The sequence below is a fragment of the Pseudoliparis swirei genome, chromosome 20, assembly GCF_029220125.1.
Source record: "Pseudoliparis swirei isolate HS2019 ecotype Mariana Trench chromosome 20, NWPU_hadal_v1, whole genome shotgun sequence".
In the NCBI taxonomy this organism is placed as follows: Eukaryota; Metazoa; Chordata; class Actinopteri; order Perciformes; family Liparidae; genus Pseudoliparis; species Pseudoliparis swirei.
Window position 1 is genome coordinate 20,906,160 of NC_079407.1, and position 20,718 is coordinate 20,926,877.

A 20,718-nucleotide genomic window follows, 5' to 3' on the forward strand; every position below is an offset into this window, starting at 1 on the left:
CACACACACACACACCCCTCCTCCCTCCGTCCTCCCGTTGATGATGTCACAACGGGAAATAGCCAATGGGATCGGAGTTCCATCCACCGTCGTTTGGCAAGATTGAAATCCACTTTAAAGTTTCACAGCACAAACACTTTAAAACTTATAAACAGAGGTCCGACCTTTTATCTCTAATGCTGAAGCTTCCCAGACATCGATAACACACCGAGGAGACTCCGGGTTAGTGCAGGGGAAACAATCACACACAGATTTGCCCACCGCCATCTTGGAGCACTCAGCTTTAGTGCAGGTCATCACGAGTGGGCCAGATGAGATTCCTTCCTCCTTCAGTTTGTCGATGGGTGAAACCCCGACCTGTTTGACGACTGGTTTGTGGATATCCACGGCGAGTTGTCAAACCACACATACACTATTAGCTTCTCTTGGTACTTGTGAAGCCGAATCTTTGATAATGCAAATATTTCATTATATATCATACGATAGCTTCACCACAGGCTGTAATCTGCCTGCGCTGTCCTGCAGACGGTTAGATTGACGATTTGTGAAAGCATGACCTGAATTCCCCTTCTCTCTGACGCTATGAAGCCCAGTTTCCTCTTCCCCGTGTGCAAGTCCACCTCCTGCATGTAACGTGCGGCTCCAGAGAGTTCCTTCAGATGTGTGACGTAGGGATTATATCTGCTCTATTGCTTCCTGCCATGGCATGCTGCCACACTGTCCTCTCATTCCTCCATTGTATCCATTCTGCCCTTTATTAATACATGTGGTGGCAACAGACGGGGGCACAACAGTAGAATAGGTATCAAATCAATCTGGAAAAACAGAGATATTTAATAAATCAGGGTCACGTTCCGCCTCAGGTGAGAGATGAGAGGTAATAACTCCACAGCGTAGGATATTCAAAAGGATCTGGACGAGGAAATCAAAGAAAGCTGTAAACGATGGATGCTCCCAATATGTTCAGTGACCTGCTTGGAGGTAAATAGGGACGTAAATGTATCAATGGGACTCTGGAAAGACGGCACCATGTGTTGAGGGGACTGGCATGAATCAGAGGGGCTCCAGTGGAGGAGGAGTCCACCACCACCACCACAAACCACCACCATCCCCACCCCCAGCCGAGCAGCGGCGGCTTCAAGTCACTCCAGCAGCAGAAGTGACTTGGAGCTGGAAACATTGATGGCATCATGCATCATATGGCTGATAGTATGTGAGCCTTTAAATCATATATATATGTTTGCTGAACATCTTATACGCACATTTCAGGTATTAATCTGCTACCATGACAACCTATACGGTTCTGAGACACTATAAAGTGCATACTTTTCAACTTTAAATATAGTGCACTAAACTAAATAGAGATTTCGGACACGACCAGATATTTTCACAGCAGACATTTGGAGTTGTCTAAGCAGGAAAAGCACAGGTGTTTGTTGCAGCATTACGATTTCCCTAAGCAGGCCAAGCCGAAAGGACATTAAACTGTCCGGCCAGGTGTCCGTGATATGAGATATATATCAATAGAAATTAATAGATTACATATATTGTTTCTTTTAATGGCTGTGTTGCAGGAACAACGTTTTCTTCAAGGAAAAGTTAATATGAAGCTGCAGCAGCCGCAGGTTAGCTTATCTTAGCACAAAGACTGGAAACGGGGGGATACAGCCAGCCCAGCTCTGGACAACGGGGACAATATCCACCTCCCAGCATCTCTAAGGCTCACTAATTAACAAATATATATATATTTTTTAATTTTTATTTGTGTAATCTGTTAAAAAAAGTGGATTAATCCCCAAAGTGTTAAACTACTGCTTCACATTATCTTACTGTTCAAGCTGAATTACATTAATTCGATGTCACTAATTTCTCAGAGAACAAATCCCTGGTGTAAAGCACAAGATTATTATCAACAATGCCAGAATGTAATTCTCACAAACATTGAGGCCAAAACATGTGATCACCCAGCTCTGGGGTCGGGGCTCTGGCATCCCAGAGGACATCAATCCGTAAACAACAGCCGAGAAATGGCACCTGCCGGCTCGGTCTCCGTGGCTGCCTCCGTCTTTTCACTCAGGAGCCCCTCAGGGACCGGTCTCCTCCCATGGTCCTCTCTCCATGGCACCGGTCCACCATCTTGTTATTGTCTGGCTGTGCTTTGTCATCGTAGCTCAACGTGTTCTACGACCGTCTCGGGACAACTCGCTCCACAGAGAAGAAGTTCATCTCCGGCCGATCAGTTCTCGGCTGTTATTGTGAGCGTAATCTGTGCAAATAGAGATAGAGACACCATCTCTGCATCCGTGTGGCTTTAAAAACAAACACAAAGCACAAAAAAGAGACGGAATAGTCCAACTGGGTGTCTTATTTTTGCTCTTTTGCTTTGATGTCATTTGAGGTAAATGTTTGTCAAACGTCAGAGTAGTTCCTGTGAATATATGATACAAATGTACAACAAAAAATGACAAAAAAGGAAAGTTTTATGGTTGCGACGAGCTTTACTTTACTGAATGACTTCATCGGCGGAAAAGAAAAGCAAGAGATGTAAAAGAGAATGTGAAGCTCCTCCACAGAGCTGCGTCGTGGCCGTCTGTACTCGTTGGTATTTCTGTTGATGTCCCTTTTCGTCAAGGGATCCAGAACCGGCTCAGAGGTCATGCTTTGACCTTTGAGGTGACTCCTCTGTTCCTGCGAGACAAACACGAACGCATCGCAGGAGTGAACTCTGAGGAACTCGTGTCAGAGCGCAGATCTCCACCCTGTTTGGTCCTGTGCACATGGAGGGAAGCAGAAGGACAAGAAGCTCAGGGCGTCAAAGCTCAGACTTTGTTTTGGTCCCGCCTCGCTCCAGAGGCCTTTTCCCATTCCACATCCAAACATCACAGGCCTCCATCACTGGTTTTACTGGCCGGCTAGCCTGGGAACGCACTATTGACTGGTAAATGAAGATTATGAATAAAGTTTAAAACAAAGAGGAATCATGTTGTTGTTGTTGTTGTAAAAAAATCTTTATTTACAGATAACGGAGTACTACTGCAAATCTGTTGAGTCAGCGTCGGTTGGAGCCGAAAAATACAAGTTAAGAAATTAAATAAACAGTCAGGAGGGGTGGAGTTATGAAGAAGAGCTCCTATCAGACCTGTCAGTCTCCTCAGTATCTTATATATATTATATTATGTTGTTATTGTGCATTGGAGTCATGTGATATGATTGTCACAAATACTAGACGCTCCCAATCAAACATCCTACATTTCCCATAATGCAACTAATAACATCTTCTTCGTTAGACTTGTTCTGGTAAACACTGACGTCTTCCAAACTCCACAGCTCTGTCTGGAGAGTCTGTAGCTTGACTCCTGGGACTTCCCCTTTAATCATCCTGCACTTTATTATTCTTCAGTTTCAACATGCATACTTTTCGAATAAAGCTTCACTCTGGTTTAAAGATTCAGACAAAGAGAGTCTGCAGATCTGAGGACACGCCACCCGGCAGGCATTCTGGTGAAATGTAACACAGCACGTCTCTCCTCTCCTCCTCTCCTCCTCTCCTCCTCTCTGAAGGGACAACACGCTGTCCCCCCTGAATCCTTTCAGAGTCACAATATGACTGATTGCTCCCGGAAACAAGGAAAAAGAAAATATGCACTGACTTCTTCCTACCAGTCGTGTGTGTGTGTGTGTGTGTGTGTGTGTGAGCTGTGAACCTGCTTACTCTTTAACACTCTCTCCTCCCCCCCGCCCCCCTCTCTCTATTCTCTATTTCCTTTTTTCCGCTTGTTTCTTTGTTGTGGCTTTTAATAGCATGGAAGTGAAGAGGGGTTGCTAGGTAACTGGCTGGTGTCTGAAAGGGTGTCTGATTGGCGGTCACACCGACAGACACAACTGTGGAGTGTGTGAGAGTGTGTGTGTGTGTGTGTGTGTGTGTGAGTGAGTGTGTGAGTGTGTGTTTCCCTCATCTCTACACACTGCATGTGCAGAGGATCCATCTTCAACAATGTTGTCACGTCAGTGTGAAATATCACATGTTAGTTTAGTCAGTTAGAAGATTTATTCCCACTATTTCTTTGACATCTCAAATTGAATCTGAGGTAGCTGTAGCTGAGAGCAGCTTCGACTGCCTGGTGACTGCAGTCAGAGAGCAACGACAGGAATTCATTACATGGAGAATAACAGGAGACATGACATCATCGGCCACAGTGACGACACCTAGCGGAATGTCTCTGTTACTGCAGCAGCCTTTGTTTCTGCTGGTGCAGGCAGGTAATTAAACCTACATCATATGTATTATATTTACCTTCAGTATTTTCATTTTATGCTACTTTATCGTACAACTGCACGATTTTTTTTAAATATATGTTTTCATTGATGCTCTGATTTTTGCAAGTTCCCCACTGTGGGACAAATAAAGGAATATCAAATCATATCGTATCATATCATAGATTTCAGAGGGAGATATTATACTTCTTACTCCACTATATTTATTTAATATTTTTAGTATTTATTTTTTGTCACCGGTTCTTTATAAGATAAAGATTTTCCATTAAATAACATAATAACTCATCAGACACAACGCATTGTTTTAGTAATAAAGCGGTGTGTAGTCGGGGCCGCCTGTCGTGTTGCAGATGTCTGTGAGTTGTTAGAGGTGTTTCAGAACTTCCTTTAAATAAATGTGCTTGGCTCAAAGAAAAGAAATGGCATTAAATATTAGAGTAAAGTGAACTCATCTTACAAGCCCTCAGATTCAGCTACAACTGTATCATACTAAAACACTGATGCATTAGTATTAACAGTATCTAACAAGTATTAGTATCTATCAAAGTATTTTCCTCTTGATACTTAGAGAACATTTCCTTCTTTACTTTTACTTGTAATAACGTGTTAAACATTACATTAAATAAATATTCTTGCATTGCTAATTCTATTGAAGGAAAGGATCGTACTTCTTTCATCACTGCTCAGATGCTATCATATAGAATAAAAACATAGATGCTGACACTGAAGCATCTTTCTTAGTTTTTGTTTATTTGTCTCTCATTCTTCACGTTTCACACTTATTCCTCATTGAAACCAGGACTGTCACAGGAGACCACATGGACGTTTCAGTACGCAGGTTTTTTCCTTGGTTTTTCCTGTTATATTAACAAATATATACAGATATCCCAGGAAGAGCATTGCAATAACAATTAATCTTTTCCAATAATAACAATAAATTTAATAAATACTCAGTGTTCTTAACCACACGAGGAGAATGAGTTTGGGGCTCACTGACGGGATTGTCATCATCCCATACAAATATTAACACAAACACGCATATTCACACTAACACACACACACACACACACACACTCACCTAGAGAAATTTGCACTGTCAAGTGAAACACCACCTGCAGCCAAGACAAACCTTTCGACCACCGAGCGGAGATACAAGTTGATTTGTCGGCCGTGAGGAGAGTCAACCGGTCCACACAGAGGCTCTTCAAGCGCCACTGATGTCAGACAACTGAGGAGAACATGAAGCTTCCAGAAGGTCTGACATGAGGTTGATGTTGAAATCAGGAAGCGTCATCCCTCGGTGTGCACTGACGTCGTGTCCATTTCCTGAGCGGGATCCACTCAGAGGACTGGCTGTGAGTGAGGAATGTAAAACGAGGACAAGACAAACGGATGAGATCTACTTTTGAAGAAGTGCTGCACGTCTTTCAGGGAACCATTCACACGGAAAACAACATGGAGAAGCACTGGCACGCAAACTAATTAACCCATTTTGTTCTTCCACACATGTACAGTAATATATACACATTCACACAGAGAGAGAGAGAGAGAGAGAGAGACACCGCCAAACCAACAGAAACACATGATGCAAACAGGTTGCGGTTGAGATGGTGGCAGCACTGAGAAACTAAATGAGTTGTTTTCCTTCTGTACAAGACAAAGATATAACCGGTCCACCAGTGCTGTGAGTTAAAAAAAGGCTTTTTCCTGTCTCGGCCTTTGAGGGGCGAGGACGATGACCCCCGTGCAGAGTGATGACTCGTGTGAAGATGAAGGCAGAGTTTAAGGAACATGTTTGTGCTCCGGCAGAACAAGTGGCGTGCAAAATTAGAACAAAGACACTCTCTATTAAGAATTTTAAACAGTCCGACTTCTGTTTTCTGCGAATGAAACACTCCTGAAAAAGTTGAGGTGAAATGTGAATGAACATCTTTTCTTTGGAGTGAGAGAAGCGAGCAGGAAGTGGGCGGCTACACAGGCAGACGAGTAGGAATGGACAGGTGGCAAAGTGGCTTTTTAAGAAGACTTGAATGGTGTTTGGAGGTTGTGAGTGTGTCCTTGTCGCGGAGCACTAAGAAGGAACGAGAGAAGTGGCTAAGGTAGGTGGGTGAGCACACTCCAAGGCTTTTAAAAGGCGCCTCGGAGCCTCAGTGTCGTGCAGGTTGGGGAGCACTATCGGGGGAAAGCCTTGCTGGAAGAGTTTCACACCGTATTCGGACACTCCGGGGACACTCAGCCGAGCTCTGGCGTCCTGGAGCCGGTCTGAATGCAGAAGAGGAGGCGTGGCTGTTTCTCCCTATGCGTACTGCTGTCCACGCAGAGTGGCCGTCTGGTCCGAACTCTGGCCTTCGACGTCCATGTCCATCAGGTTTGGTCGCACGCCGCTCGCCCCGCTGTCCCCCGAGCCGAGGGGGCTGTCGCAGCTGCTGCCAGGCGACGAGCTGAGGGTCCGGGAGAGGGAGCCCAGCTTCCAGGGGTCGGCTCTCATCTTGGCCGGGGTGGGCCGAGGCCGCGGGGCGAACTCCAGCGTCTTGGGTCGCTCGAGAGAGCTGATGAGGCAGAGAGGAACCGCGTCAGGGATGGGTGGAGCGGGGGCTTTACGCCGATGGGGGACCGGGAGGATGATGGAGGGCTCGGGGAGGCGGGAGACGTCCAGAGGGACCTTTGCACCTGAGGAAGACAAGAAGAAAAACGTGTCATCATTATATTCATAACCTACACGACCGTTCAAAAGTTTGGGGTCACCCAGACAATTTTGTGTCTTCCATGAAAACTCACTTTTATTTATCAAATGAATTGAACATTTCAACGAAAATATAGTCAAGACATTGACAAGGTTAGAAATAATGATTAATATTTGAAGTATTAATTTTGTTCTACAAACTTCAAGCTCAAAGGAAGGCCAGTTGTATAGCTTATATCACCAGCATAACTGTTTTCAGCTGTGCTAACATAATTGCACAAGGGTTTTCTAATCAGATATTAGTCTTCTTAGGCGATTAGCAAACACAATGTACCATTAGAACACTGGAGTGATAGTTGATGGAAATAGGCCTCTATACACCTATGGAGATATTTCATTAGAAACCAGACACTTCCACCTAGAATAGTCATTTACCACATTAACAATGTATAGAGTGTATTTTTGATTCATGTTATCTTTATTGAAAAAACAGTGCTTTTCTTTGAAAAATAAAGACATTTCTAAGTGACCCCAAACTTTTGAACGGTAGTGTAAATATAGATTTTGAATTTGGAAGAGTCTCAAAGAAAGTCTTAAAACACGTGTTGCTTAAAGTTGAGCCTTCTGCTAACCTGCCAGACTTCCAGGTTAAATATGACAACAGTAAGATGTGTGTAAGATGTGTCCCTGAAGAGTAAAAGACACCTTCTACTGGTCCCTTGCCTTTCTTAGCAGTGGTGTGTGGGGCCCCCGGCGGAGGAGGCATGGGCATGCTCCCATCGGACGGCGTCCTGTGGTGTCCCAGAGTGTGAGCTCGGGGCCGGATGGCTCCCTCCGAGGGGGTCCGCCTCAGCCCTCTGTTCAGGGCCATCGATGCAGACACGTGGGTGGGCGTGAGCGACTGGTTGGGCTCCTTCTTAAAGCTCTCCGCCCGCAGATCCAAGAGCGGGTTGAGGGCGGGAGCCGGTGGCGCCGCCGATGTCCTGAGCCCCGTCGCCGGGGTCAGGGGGTAGTCGTCCGGGTCGGAGGGGAGGAGGGACTTGGTGGAGATACAGTCAGACAGAGAGGACAAGGACAGGAGTGTGACGGAGGGAGACGGGTCCGTGCAGGGCAGCGTCGAGTCGTGATGCCTGGAGAGGGAGAGGGTCCTGCTGGGGGGGGAGGTGCTGCGCCGGAATCGGCCCGTCCGCTGGAAGAGGCCCTCCTTCTTCTTACGCTGCTCCTCTCGGAGGTCCTGCTCATCCTGGAGCACCTGACAACGACATCAGGTCACATCAACAAGCCGTCGGACCGCCGAGCCGCTCTCACTCAAATGCTTTCAGCTGAAAAACATCATCGACACGCCGCTTTGACAATCCCTTCATCAGAGGTGACGTCCCAATCATCACTTTCTTTCATCCTCCCGCTCTACACATTGTGTGAGACCCTCGTCTGCCTTGACAACAGATGGAAAAACCTCAAAACTGAAAACCAATGCTGGGAAGCGTCCACGCAGACGGGATGGTCCAGAGGATGTGGCGGCTTGTGTCATTCCACAGGAGTTTCATTGGTTTAAGATGAAGAGACTGCACAATCTACGCTTGCTCTGCCTTCTCATTTACTGATCATGTGACTTCTATCCATCACGAGAATAACACCAGAGGTGGAACATGACTTGGATTTCCCTTCGCGGCCTCCTCTCAACGCAGCTTCGACCTGCTTGTTCTTCTGTGGTTTCCTCACCTGTACTTTCCCCAGATGCAGCAGGTCTTGTCCGAGGGCAACCGACGCGAGCAGAGAGGCGCAACCCAGCAGCAGCACGTCGCTCTTCTTCCTCTGGCTGCAGCGACGGAGCGAGTCCTGGTGGTTCAGCCCCGCCGCCGGCCCGCCGGGCCCCTGACCGGAGCTCGCGAGCCCGACACTAGCCACCGAGTCCTCCGCCGCCCCGTTGCTGCCGGAGGGCAGCAGGGAGCCTGGTGACTCCTCCAACTCACCGGACTCCTCTGGTGAAGAGAGGAAATGAAAGAGGGGTTAAAGATGAATGATTCTCGTCACAAACTAACAATGGGAAGTGAAGACTCACCCATTTCATTGAGGCTGGAGAAGCCGGCGGTCATCGGAGCGTGTTTGGGGGACTTGCCCAGATTCGGTGCACTGGACGACCAAACTTTGCATCCGTCGCCCAGTGATTTCAACCTGCGAACAGACACCGGGACATCAACACGCCACCGACCTGAACTCACTTCTAAGACATGGACACCAGCTCGCTCCTCCGGGTCCCCAACACCGAGCTCTGCCCCATGGACGACGGGCCTTTTGCTGGGCAGCGCCGCGCATACGGAACAGTCTCCATGACGACGTGAGTGCTTTTGGAAAACCCTGCTAACCTTCTTGGTTGCGTCACAAAACTAGATCCAAACTGTTTGTTATTTATTTTTAGTGTTAGTATTTTATTCTTGAGGCTGTGCATACTTTCTATCAGAGTCTAAACTCATCCTCTCCCCATTAGAGAGAATGGGTCCAAAAACTAGTTTAAACTAGAACGGGCACTCGGTAGAGCGCATACCTTCGCATATCACAAGATTGGGCATTGAATTATGAACATTTTGGCATTAGTTGCATGCCAATTGAATAAAAATTGACCGCGCTCTGGCAAAAAGAAGATGTTGACCTTTTCATGACCTTGACCTTTGACCCAATCGATCCCAAAATCTCAGTTTAATACTTTTTGAGTTATGAGAGTAACACGCATACAAATAAATAAATACACGGCGATCAAAACATAACCTTCCGCATTTTCAAATAATTTGAGTAAAACAAGCTGTTTATCATGTCGTCATTTACCAGGAATAATTCGTGAATCGTTTCCCAAAATAATCTTGTTTTAATACAAGTAAAGGTTTTGCATGAAGTCTCCCTGGCTTCATCAGTCGAACTCATTCAGAACAGATCTGTAAAACAAAGTGTGCACATACTTCTCCTCCCCGCCGACCCTTTCCTTCTGGAGGGTGGAGCTCGGTCCCCAGGTGCGTCCTTTCTTCTTGCTGGTCGACATGTCCTCCTTCTTGCACACAGCACTGCGTCCCCACGTCTTACTGCCGTCGCTCGGCGTCACTGAAGGACATCAGACATCGTTTCACTCTCACCGTGCGCTCACTTTCTCTCCCGTCGGACGCCATCGGACTCGTTTCCACTCACGTCTGATGGCTCTCAGTCGGGGGATGACCCCGGGGCTGGCCGGCGGGGTGGTGCTCTCGCTTCCCTGATTCTTCCTCTTGTCCACGCTGGGAGACGCCTGAACTGTGATCTTATGCTCGAAGCCTACAGGTGAGCCAGAAGAGAGAAGTTATAACATTTATATTTTTTTTCATTTGGCAGACGTGTCCTAACAGCGAGGTGCAGACTAGTATGAGCTCCACCCGGAGTCACACAGTGGCGTCCTGATGACCTCTGGCTTCTCACTCTATTGTCATCATCCCTCTTTCCTCTTCTCCATCTCCTGCCTTTCTACATCTGATGCCCTTTGACTTTCACACCTGTCCCAGTCACCTGACTCTGGGGTCACCTGTCTCCACTTTCTCTCATCAGCCCTGCAGTTTGAATCCAGCCCTGTCACACTCATGCCCTGTTGGGTTGTCACTGAGCTGCTAAACCTGGACCCTCAACAAGGTTTATGAATCTTCTCTTTTTCCGTAAATTGCTGAATTCTTCTCGTCTGCCTGGACTGTAACATATAGCGTACTGACTAACATAAACAGATGCTGAAACAATGACAAGCACATTCATCAATTGGCTGACAAACTGAAGGAATTTATAACTGTGTAAAAATAATGGAGTCATTTGTTTGTGAAGTAAAAATCTGAAACGTTTGCAGGCTAGAGCTTTACAGAGAGTAACGTTTTTCTTATACATGTACTCTCATAAAATGGTGAACATATCTACCAAAAGAGAATAAGTGAGGTGATATTTTGAAGAAATAATGGATGAACACGAAGCTACGATCTTTGAACTGCAGTGTCCTCTTCCACCCACCAGAGGGCAGACTGATACAGTTGCCGTCTCGGCCCAGCTTCATTAATCTGCTCTTCTTGAAGTTTCCTTTCCGTTTCTTCACGCTGGGTTTCTCCTGGTACATCTGGTGGATGATGATGTTCAGCTCTCGCTCCACGATGTCTATCTCCCTCACCGCCAGCTCCTGCTCTCTCCTCTTAAGCTGCTCCTCCTGCTCCCGCTGCTCCTCGGCTGCTCGAGCCAACGCCTCCTCCCAGGACCTCAGCTCCTGAGGAGAGAAGAGGAAGATGAGGAGGAGGGGGGGAATAAGAAGAGGATGAGAAGAAGCGCCTCCTCTAACACCTCTTTTGGAAAAAGGCGTGTTGCTAAGGGGATTGCAGAAACACCTCAGACGGATATGATGATCAAATCGGGTTGTGTTGAGATTCCTCCGACTCGTAATATAAAATGTGACTTCCTGCTGAAATCCCCCTTCTGTTTGAATAAATAAACGCTCATGAAACATGTAAACACCCTCAGATATACAGTATATTATTTGAACCTGTCAAACACTGATTTTAAAACACTTACATTTCTCTAAAGTTACAGTATTAAGCCAATACTGTAATTGACCTCTGACTTGACCTCACCTTCTCTTTGGCCCTGAGCTCATCAAACATCTGCTGTATCTCAAGCCTCCAGTCTTCTTGTAGAGAGTGAAAAGACTCCAGAGGCATCTGAAACATGGCCGACTGCTCGATGGCCAGCAGTCGTTCCAGGATGCTGGTGAGGGACGGCCGGCTGCGGGGGTTTGGGCTCCAGCACTCTGAGGGGATCAGAGAGCTCAAGTTAATACCGGGGGTAAATTCATGTATTGTGCGTTTTATCGTTCCATCCCGATGGTATGCAGTGTTATATAATGTTCAAGCTTCAAGGTTCAAGGTTTTTTATTTGCCATTAATAAGAACAAATATAAAAACACACTGTACATAAGGTGGTAGAATATACAGTATTTGGTACAGTTTTTAAAAAAACAGGTTATCATGAGACAAAAGGAGAGGTTAATAAAGAGATAGGCTAGTGCTGAGTGCTGTTCCTGCTTGTGAGAGAGGGGGGGGAGGGGACAGTTATATGGGGATATTGCATGTTGAGAGGTGGGGGAAGGTTATATAGGGATATTGCACAGATTGGAATATTGCACATATTGTTGTACATTTTATGAATTTGGCAGATGCTTTTTTAAAGAGGTTAACAATCAGAATAGTTAACCTTCATATCAGCTTGGTTTTGTCAATATTTCTTTTTTTCTGAAACTGAGCTGAAGCCGAGGCTGTTTTTGTATTCTGGCTTTGAACCCTGTCATAATATCCAGAACAACGAAGCGTGCTCCTTTCAATTCACCAAACACAGAGTTTTACACCTCAAGGGACTTTCAGCTGACACTCCTGCTTAAAGGATGAGGCTGGTGTTTAACTACGTTTGTATGTGGCATGAAAACACACACAAAAACATAAGATCCATCTTTCTGTTCCCCCACCTAGTCTGTAGAAGCCCATTCGTTTAAAAATCTTTAAAAACATCGTCTCAAATATAAAGTTTAGTTTTACCAACTGGGCACGGTAGTCTTCATCAAACATTACTCAAGCAGGAGTAAAAAAGTACATTTGTTGGGGACTATTTTCAGCGGTGGAATAACACTCGTGGTGCTCAGTCAGTGTTTACAGCCAAACACAAACGACGCGGTGCATGTTCACGGGGCTGAAGCAACATGTGAGGGGCATCGATGTGCTGCGAAGGAATAGGATTCTCTGGTTTGGCTCCACAAATGAGACTTAATATGCCAATTCATTTTGGTCTTTTGTGAGATTGTTATACAGTTAATAAAAAATATATATTATTCTGGCAGTAGAGTTGGCAACGATGAGACAAGACGGGACAGAATATGGAAAACATCATGAGCCAAACTCTGACTGACAGTGTTGCAGAAACTTGGTGCACACGTCCATCGGTCGGAGCTGCCTCTCCAACACTAAACACATCCATAACATCTACTGGGAGGCAAGAGAACCATCAAAAGGCCACGACCGGCGTTATTTAATAGCTCTTTAAATAATCACGGCCGGAAAAAAAAGTCTATAGCGGGTAACATTTATGTAACAGGTAGACCACATTAGCATAAAGAGTGTGTGAATAAAAGTTGGAGGGAGAGGAGATGAAAGTGAGATGCTGACAGGAGTAAACAGAGTGTCGGGAGCAGCGAGGGACGACAAGGGAGAGATTAAGGGATGAACATGGAGAAGATGAAGCGGAGAGAAAAGGAGAATTGAGGAGGAAAAAAGCTTTTTGGAGCAGAGTGGGAGGCGAAGTTGGCTGACGGTGTGAAACAGCTCTTTTAAAAACCTGGCTGGCAGCTGAGCCATCTACATAATAACACTTAAAAAAAGACATTAAGGCAGATGTAAATCAGGAAGGTGTGTTTAAACAGAGATCATCTGATCTGAGCTGGTTCGTACTCCAACACAGTTAACAGAGTTGCCGTCTGGATTATTTGCAAAGTGAAAATGAGAAATCCGGCCCAGGAGAGCAGGATAGCACGAGGATGTATAAAAAGCAACGTGATGACACCGTTCTCACGGCCCTCGTCCATTTTAACTCTTCGCGTCCATCTCAGCTCCAACAGCTGAAACCTCAAAAGTTTGAGGAAGGTCACACCACTTCAAAGTTAGTGGATGTAAACACCCGAAAGGCCTTCTTCCAAAGTAAATGCACCACCAGTGACATGTCGACGGTCATATTTGATGAATGTTGTACAGTAAAATCACAAAACATAAAGCTGAGACCAGCAGGAGGTAGTATACCAATTAAAACACAAACAACGGTGGAGCTTGTATTTCCCTTTCGGCTGGATCGAATCGGCATTCCTGGGTATTAAAATATGTCAAAGTGTCCAGTGGTCCTTACCTGCCAGCAGCTGAGCGAAGGGTTCAGGGCACGTCGAGGGGATGGGCAGCGTCAGCTTGTTCATGGCGACACCGTAAGCGACCGCCAGTGCATCTATCTCGCGGTAGGGAACCTCGCCGGTCAGCAGCTCCCACAGCAGCACGCCGAAACTAACGAGAGACACAAGGAACGTGTTGTGTTTCTATTCATTTCTATGTTTCAATGTCGCAGATGACAACAAAACATCCGTCCATGATGTGACCACAGAAAGCATTTATTCCTTTTCAGGAACTGAGCTGGATTTTCTTTTTTTCGTTATATGATTTGCTTCAAATATAATTTAAATGACTCGGTGCAACACGGTGTTAGTATGACGAATGTCAACTTCAACAGCAAAGAAAGGTCCTTTTTTAAATGAGTTATTAAAGAAAACTTGGTACATTTACCAAAATATTGTATTCAAGTACAAATGTGTGGTATTTCCTGGAGTATTTCTGTTTCATGCTACTTTAAAAAAAAAAAATTTAAGAAATAGAAGTGTACACTATTATTTATCCCCGTGGGGAAATCCTTCTCTTCATTTAACCCAGCCTTAGTTATTATGCAGTGAAGCGCCCGGGGAGCAGCTGGGGGTTCAGTGTCTTGCTCAAGGACACATCAACAGGCAACTAGCGGGGATCGAACCGACGACCTCCCGGTTACGGGACCACTGAGCTACAGCCGACCCCAATGTCAAGAGACTATGGACCTTCTTACTCCACAAAATCCATCTGACAGCTGGAGTTACAAGTCATCTAATATATTATTCAAATATATTTTACACAAAACAAATAATGACCGTATAAAGGCAAGTCTGCGATTTTGATGAATAAAATTGACAACAGCAAAATGCTGCTTACACATTAATGCATCAGTGGTGTTAATCTAATAATATAATACATATATTAAAATATTATATGTGATAGAGTAACAGTCACGTGGGAGTATTTTTTTCAGAATGAGTAACTTTTGATGTATTTAGGACAGTTTGCTAATTATGCACACATTTCAACTGTAAAGGAGTATTTTATATATTCCAGTATTCTTAATTGTACTTAAAATGATCTGAATATTTCCTCATCCATTGATGCATACAGAAAATTACATCAAATTATCAAAAACTTTCAAATCGTGACCTTGAATAATTAATAACAAACAAAAAAAGTTCATGTTAATTTCTGCAGGCTTTGCAAAAACTGAACTAACTGGACAGAAAATTAGGTGGAAAAAAATCTCCAGAACAAAACTCTTCTGACCATGTAATTGAGAAAAAAGACGAATATCCTTAATTCAAGCCTGATTTTGACTTATATACACATATAAAACATATCCTGCCAGTTCCCTGTACAAACAGGAAGGCGGCACACGGACACGAGGCGTACCTCCACACGTCGCTGCTCTTGGAGAAGAGGGAGAGCTTGATGACCTCGGGGGCCATCCAGGCGTACGTCCCCGCTGCGCTCATCTTGGTGGTCTGGTGCCACTCTCTGGCCAGACCGAAGTCTGTGATCTTCAGGGTTCTCCCTCCCAAGTCCTCCCGCTCCACCGGCTCCAGGATGAGGACTGAGGAAGAGAAGCAGACGAAGATTTGTTAGAAGACAAAGGCGTTGGAAAAAGTAAAACACACTTTTAAGTGACTCGGGCAGTTGTCCTTCCTGTTTTTGTTTTGATACAAAGGGGACACAAAAGAAGATGGAGCATGGATCATTATGTGAGCTGCTACTGTGTACATGTTTTATAATAAAACAATATATGAGTTTAACATCAGGAAGTTCTGTTGAGATCAAAACTCAGAGGGATGAAATGGCTGTGAGAATTTTAACAACATAATAATGAAATGCTATTTTTACAGTTGGTACTCTTCGTTACATTCATATCTCCAGTATTTTCTCACTGAAACGTGACGTGAAAGGTTCTTAAAGAGTATTTTTACTGTTACTCTGGATAACGTGCAGAATTAAATCTACTTCCATAGAAGAGAAGTGGGGTCAGAAAGTGATGGTTGGATTGTATTTAAGTAAGAGGTCAAACTAAAGAAGTAAAGAGAGCTGAATTTATCAGGTTTTTCTTTACTTAAGAATGAAAAATATACTCGTCTCAAGTATATATTTGCTGGTATTCTGACTTCTTTATGATGGTATCTTTTCTGTTTTGTTTGAGTCGAACAAAACACAGTTTGAAGACCTTCGCTCGGTCTTTGTAAAGCTGTGATGCTCGTTTTCTCCACTTATTCCTGACACTTAATGAACCAAGCAACACATGGATTAGTCGTTAAACAAACGTGTATAATGAGCAGGACGGACTGGTGAAGCATCAACATGTTTAGAGCTTCTGACAGCAGAGAAACAGTTAAAGTCAACCCATGAAGTCAAGTTTATTTATCCTTCAAAAACAAGAAGTAAAAGCTGTGCAGGTTCAACAACACAGTGGTGTTTACAGAGAGGCAACCTCATCCCTCGGGCTCTTGTTTCTCTCTTCCCTGTCCGACTTCCTTCTTCATTTCCGTGTGAGGACTATGGAAATATTAGGACTGTACATCACAGGCACTGGGAGGCAGGAGGGAGTAGTTCACTTCTCTCTCTCATGTACCTACAGGCGTATGCAAAGGGAGGTGGAGAGAGGCCACACACACACACACACAGCGATGTCTTTGTTTACACACACAGAACATTTCACGTGATAAAGGTGTGTCTCTCTGAGCTCTGCTCTGTCCACAAGCTAGGAGACATTTCAGTGATAAAGAACTGCTCTCCGACCGGCCGGGACATATTTCAGAGAGAAGTATTCAGATCCTTTACTTTAGTAAAAAGTAGCAGAACTACACTGTAAAATACACTCACTACAAGTTACAAGTTCTGCATTTAATATTATTCTGGCAGATGCTCCTCTTCAGTGTTACATAACTCCTAACATTTGACAAATTTCCCCTTGGGGATTAATAAAGTACATATCTATCCATCTATCTATCTATCTAACATGTGATCAGTGTGTATATGTTTGTAGTTTTGTGTGAAGCTGTAACTACTTTTCATTACAGCTGAAACCATCGCTCCAGTCGACAAATACTCGTTTTAAGGTATTTTTTAAGTAAAGCTGCCAAACCTTTGCAGTTTCTCAAAGGATTTTATGCTTCAAGCCAAGTGGTTAATGGCCTGAGGTGCGCATTTAATTGTTTTTTAAATGACAGATTATTACCTGTTCCAAGCAGTAATTGCATGAAAAATGACTACATTTGAGGAGGTTTTGTTCTCGGGGTTGGAGGCATCAAGTGACCTAAGCTAGCGTTCCCTATGTGACGGTGATGTCTGTGACATGTATGTTGTAATTGGTTGAATGAACTAGATTTTAAAACAGCAGTGTGTAGTACGGCCCAGATATACTTCTACTGGTGTAAAGGCTACTGTTGGAGCTATTTATTTGATATTTAGTTATTTTTTTGACAAGTTTAATCATTCAGGTTGATTGCTTATGTAGGTTAGATGTTTTGATATATTAGAATAGCTTCTATTTTTTTCTTGTTGTAGTTTTTAATTTAGTTGAATTTGTTGTTGTCATTGTTGTCTAGTCTTTTGATTGTTTATTTGTTCACTAATTGTGTAACACTGTGGGCACCTGTGGTTATATGTAGTAGGTTGTTACAGGACCAGCATGCACCTGGGTCGACCTTTGTTTTTTTTTAAGAGGCAGCGTTAGGAGTTCCTTTGTTCTTTTGTTTGTTTGCTTGTTTTTTTTTGTTCAATAAATGATCAGAAAAACAGAATCCTGAATAGACAAAGCTTTCTTTTGGCTGCGTAAACCACAAACTCACGGTGCGTCAGCGGCGAATTGTTACCTACAGCTACCATGGGCATTTAAAAAATAAATTCATTCACCTCTTATGGGTAAAACTTGTCATAATAATTAATTTATATATATATTTTTATATTAATTGCTATAGAAAAACAAAAAGTTGATTGAACAATTTTTCACAAAAACATCAAATGTTTACTGTGTTATTTTTTTCTTTAAAAAAACAGAATCGTATGTAATCGTATTTAACATTTGTCATACTTAGCATATTATTGCATTATCTGGCAGGTCATAAAACTAAATATTTATTTATTTATAATTTTAAATATTTTCGTTGGAAATGTAGTGAACTAGAAGTATAAAGTTAAAGGCTCGTCTTTTTTTCTGGTGCTGTCGTCTCTGCGAGGGACAGCTGTCTCCTCGAGGCAAACTCGTTCTGTCTCTGCAGAACAAAATATGGAGTCCAGTCAGACTCAGAAAGATAATGTGCTTCCATGCAACGATGGGTGTGTACCTCTCCTGGTTTGTTTTGTGTGTATAAATATGGAGCTCATCCATGCGGGCAAAAGGACATCGCGGTTTGTAGGTGGAGGAGGGAGGGGTGCCGAGAGGACAGAGAAACAAGAGACTGAAACTGAATGGAGGATCGTCTACAGAAACTGAACGAGTGGAACCTGCTCTCCTCCAGATTTAATTAGAAAATCATCGCGTTACTTTCACACCTCGAGAACCCCTCCGTGCTGCTTCTTAACACCACCTGCGTATGCTCATTCATTAATCCTGCCGCAGATTTTCACTGCCGCCAGTGGGCGTCGAGGGCGTCGTTTTTTTTTCTGTCATTAAATTAAACTATTGTTTCTCACACGGACACGTCATTTATAACTCTAACGTGCTACATATTTGCGTGCATTCTGGTTCCCTTTTCAAATTACAATCCAATAGCCTAACATCATACTTAACATTATAATACATGGGCACTAGGACCTTGGGGAGGCTGCTGCGCTGGCGTTCTCACTCGGCCAAGTAAGGTCTCTCAACGACAGACAGGAGTTTAGCTCAAAGTAAATGACGCACGGAGTGAACTTGTAAGTCCAGGTAGTTGCAGAATGTGACTGTCGGTCGTTGTTGACGATGTTTACCTGATTACATTTAGATTTACTTGAGGCAAATGAAAGGGAATAGCAGCTAGCTGTTAGCTGTTTTGTTAGAAAGGGTCTTCAGTGAGCGAGAGTGTGAACGACCGAATTATAAATACAAGAAATGACTATCGACATCTCTACTCTTTGCATTAATATATATTATTATTATATATTTTTCCATTGAATGGTATATTTGACACTGAACTAGTTCATCTTTATCTCAGTGATAGTGTCCAAATGTGCAAAAATATCACAATGACCCTGAAATTCTGTCTCTATGGATATCTGGGGCCCCCCAAAAAATAATACTCCCCTTGGGGCTTAGCCCCCCCTGTCTTTGAATCCTACAAATGCCCCTGGTACAACCCTGTATCACGAAAATGACATTCCCCCAGAACGGAAAATAATAATAAATAAGACTAGAGAAGGCTTTGTCCAATTAATAACATCATTGTAGAACAAATGGCAAAGATACGTTGAGTAGAGACGCATTTGTAATAAATCAAATACAAAGGGAATCGGGGGAGAAATACATTTCAGTTAATCGTAATTGCAAATTACGTTTTAGTTCTGGGGGAACGTGATTTTCGCGATACAGGGTTTCCCGTTACCAGCCATACGTCAAACACCAAAGATCGACATGTTCATATGTTCGCCTGGAAGCTCAGAAACCTGAAGGGCAGCGATTCACAAATGACCCCCGCATCGCAGCACATCTCATCACGGTGCGGGCAGCAGAAAGAGTCCCGGAGGATCGTGTGGCGTTTACACAATGCAATGCTGCTGGAAATGTTATCTCAAAATAGAGTAATGCACACGGATGAGAAGAAAGCAAGAAATACTGCTGACAAGCTGCGTGGTTACGACAAAGTCCTCCATAGCAACACATATTATGGGACCATCAAAGCAGCTTCATAGATGTAGTCCAGCTGATTAACACGAGTTAACAGCTCTGTGAGGCTGTGATGAAAACAGGAGGACGGATAAACAACGAGGCCCGAAGTTTGGTTTTGACCGCAAGCCTCTGTGGTAAAGTAAAACTAGTCGTGGTAATACTCATGTTTATCAGGTATTGTGTTTTACCATTTTAATGAAGCCTCCTAGTGTGCTCACTACAGTTCAGCTGGTGGGGATGTCACTGGTGTTGCAGGTATTTGGTCATAAACCAAAGCGCTGGACAATTTTAAATTGTGACCTAATGAAGAAACATCAAATTAAAGACAAATCATCCCACAGCTATTGAGTCTGTTCACTCCAAACCAAACAGGTGGACCTGGATACATGGAGATAGCGAGATGACACAAAGCACATTTTGAAATGAAACAACTTTTATAGAATTAATTTTTTTTAAGTATTGGAAAATGATACTTTTCAAGTGTTTATGTCCATTATCCAGATTTAAAAGGGGTTCAGATAATGTATTAAAAAAGTCTGTGTGCTGCCTCGTGAAGACACTGTGGGTCTACCCCAGTGTGTCGTTGCGTGCAGACTTGGAGGAGGACTTTACGACTTGGAGGTGGAGGGCACGGCGTGTGAATCTTTATGGCGTGATGCATTCCTGTCACAGTGTTCTTGATCAGCCGTCACAAACACCTGCTGATGTTCAACGTTCAGCCCACAGAGAGAGAGAGAGAGAGAGCAGCAGCTTTCTTCCCCATAAGATTAACTGTTGATTTAACCTTTAGACTCCACTCCTGGACCCTGACCCAGCTAAGTGTTGAGAAATAACTTTGAGCCGCTGTTCAAACACTGATGGAGGCTTCAACTCCACTAATGATCTCCAGAGTGGCTGTAGTCAGTGCAGCGAGCACAGGTGACACGGCAGCTCCCTCAGGTATTTCCCCACAGAGGAATGCAGTAAAAGGTCTTCAGAGTCACGGTATC

The 20,718-nt window shown here is 44.0% G+C and overlaps 1 protein-coding gene across 1 annotated transcript in view; it reads right to left on the reverse strand.

Annotated features, from left to right (window-relative positions):
* Positions 1-5,004: 5,004 nt before the first annotated feature.
* map3k10 (mitogen-activated protein kinase kinase kinase 10) overlaps positions 5,005-20,718 on the reverse strand; it is a 31,744-nt gene continuing 16,030 nt past the window's right edge. Inside the window, exons 2-11 of the mRNA XM_056441022.1 lie at positions 15,289-15,469; positions 13,889-14,037; positions 11,578-11,753; positions 10,970-11,216; positions 10,136-10,258; positions 9,913-10,051; positions 9,021-9,133; positions 8,681-8,940; positions 7,682-8,210; positions 5,005-6,945 (exon numbers count right to left, since the gene is read on the reverse strand). Of these exons, the coding sequence (XP_056296997.1) occupies positions 6,572-6,945; positions 7,682-8,210; positions 8,681-8,940; positions 9,021-9,133; positions 9,913-10,051; positions 10,136-10,258; positions 10,970-11,216; positions 11,578-11,753; positions 13,889-14,037; positions 15,289-15,469 (2,291 nt within the window). The 3' untranslated portion in view covers positions 5,005-6,571. The remainder of the gene's footprint in view (positions 6,946-7,681; positions 8,211-8,680; positions 8,941-9,020; positions 9,134-9,912; positions 10,052-10,135; positions 10,259-10,969; positions 11,217-11,577; positions 11,754-13,888; positions 14,038-15,288; positions 15,470-20,718) is intronic.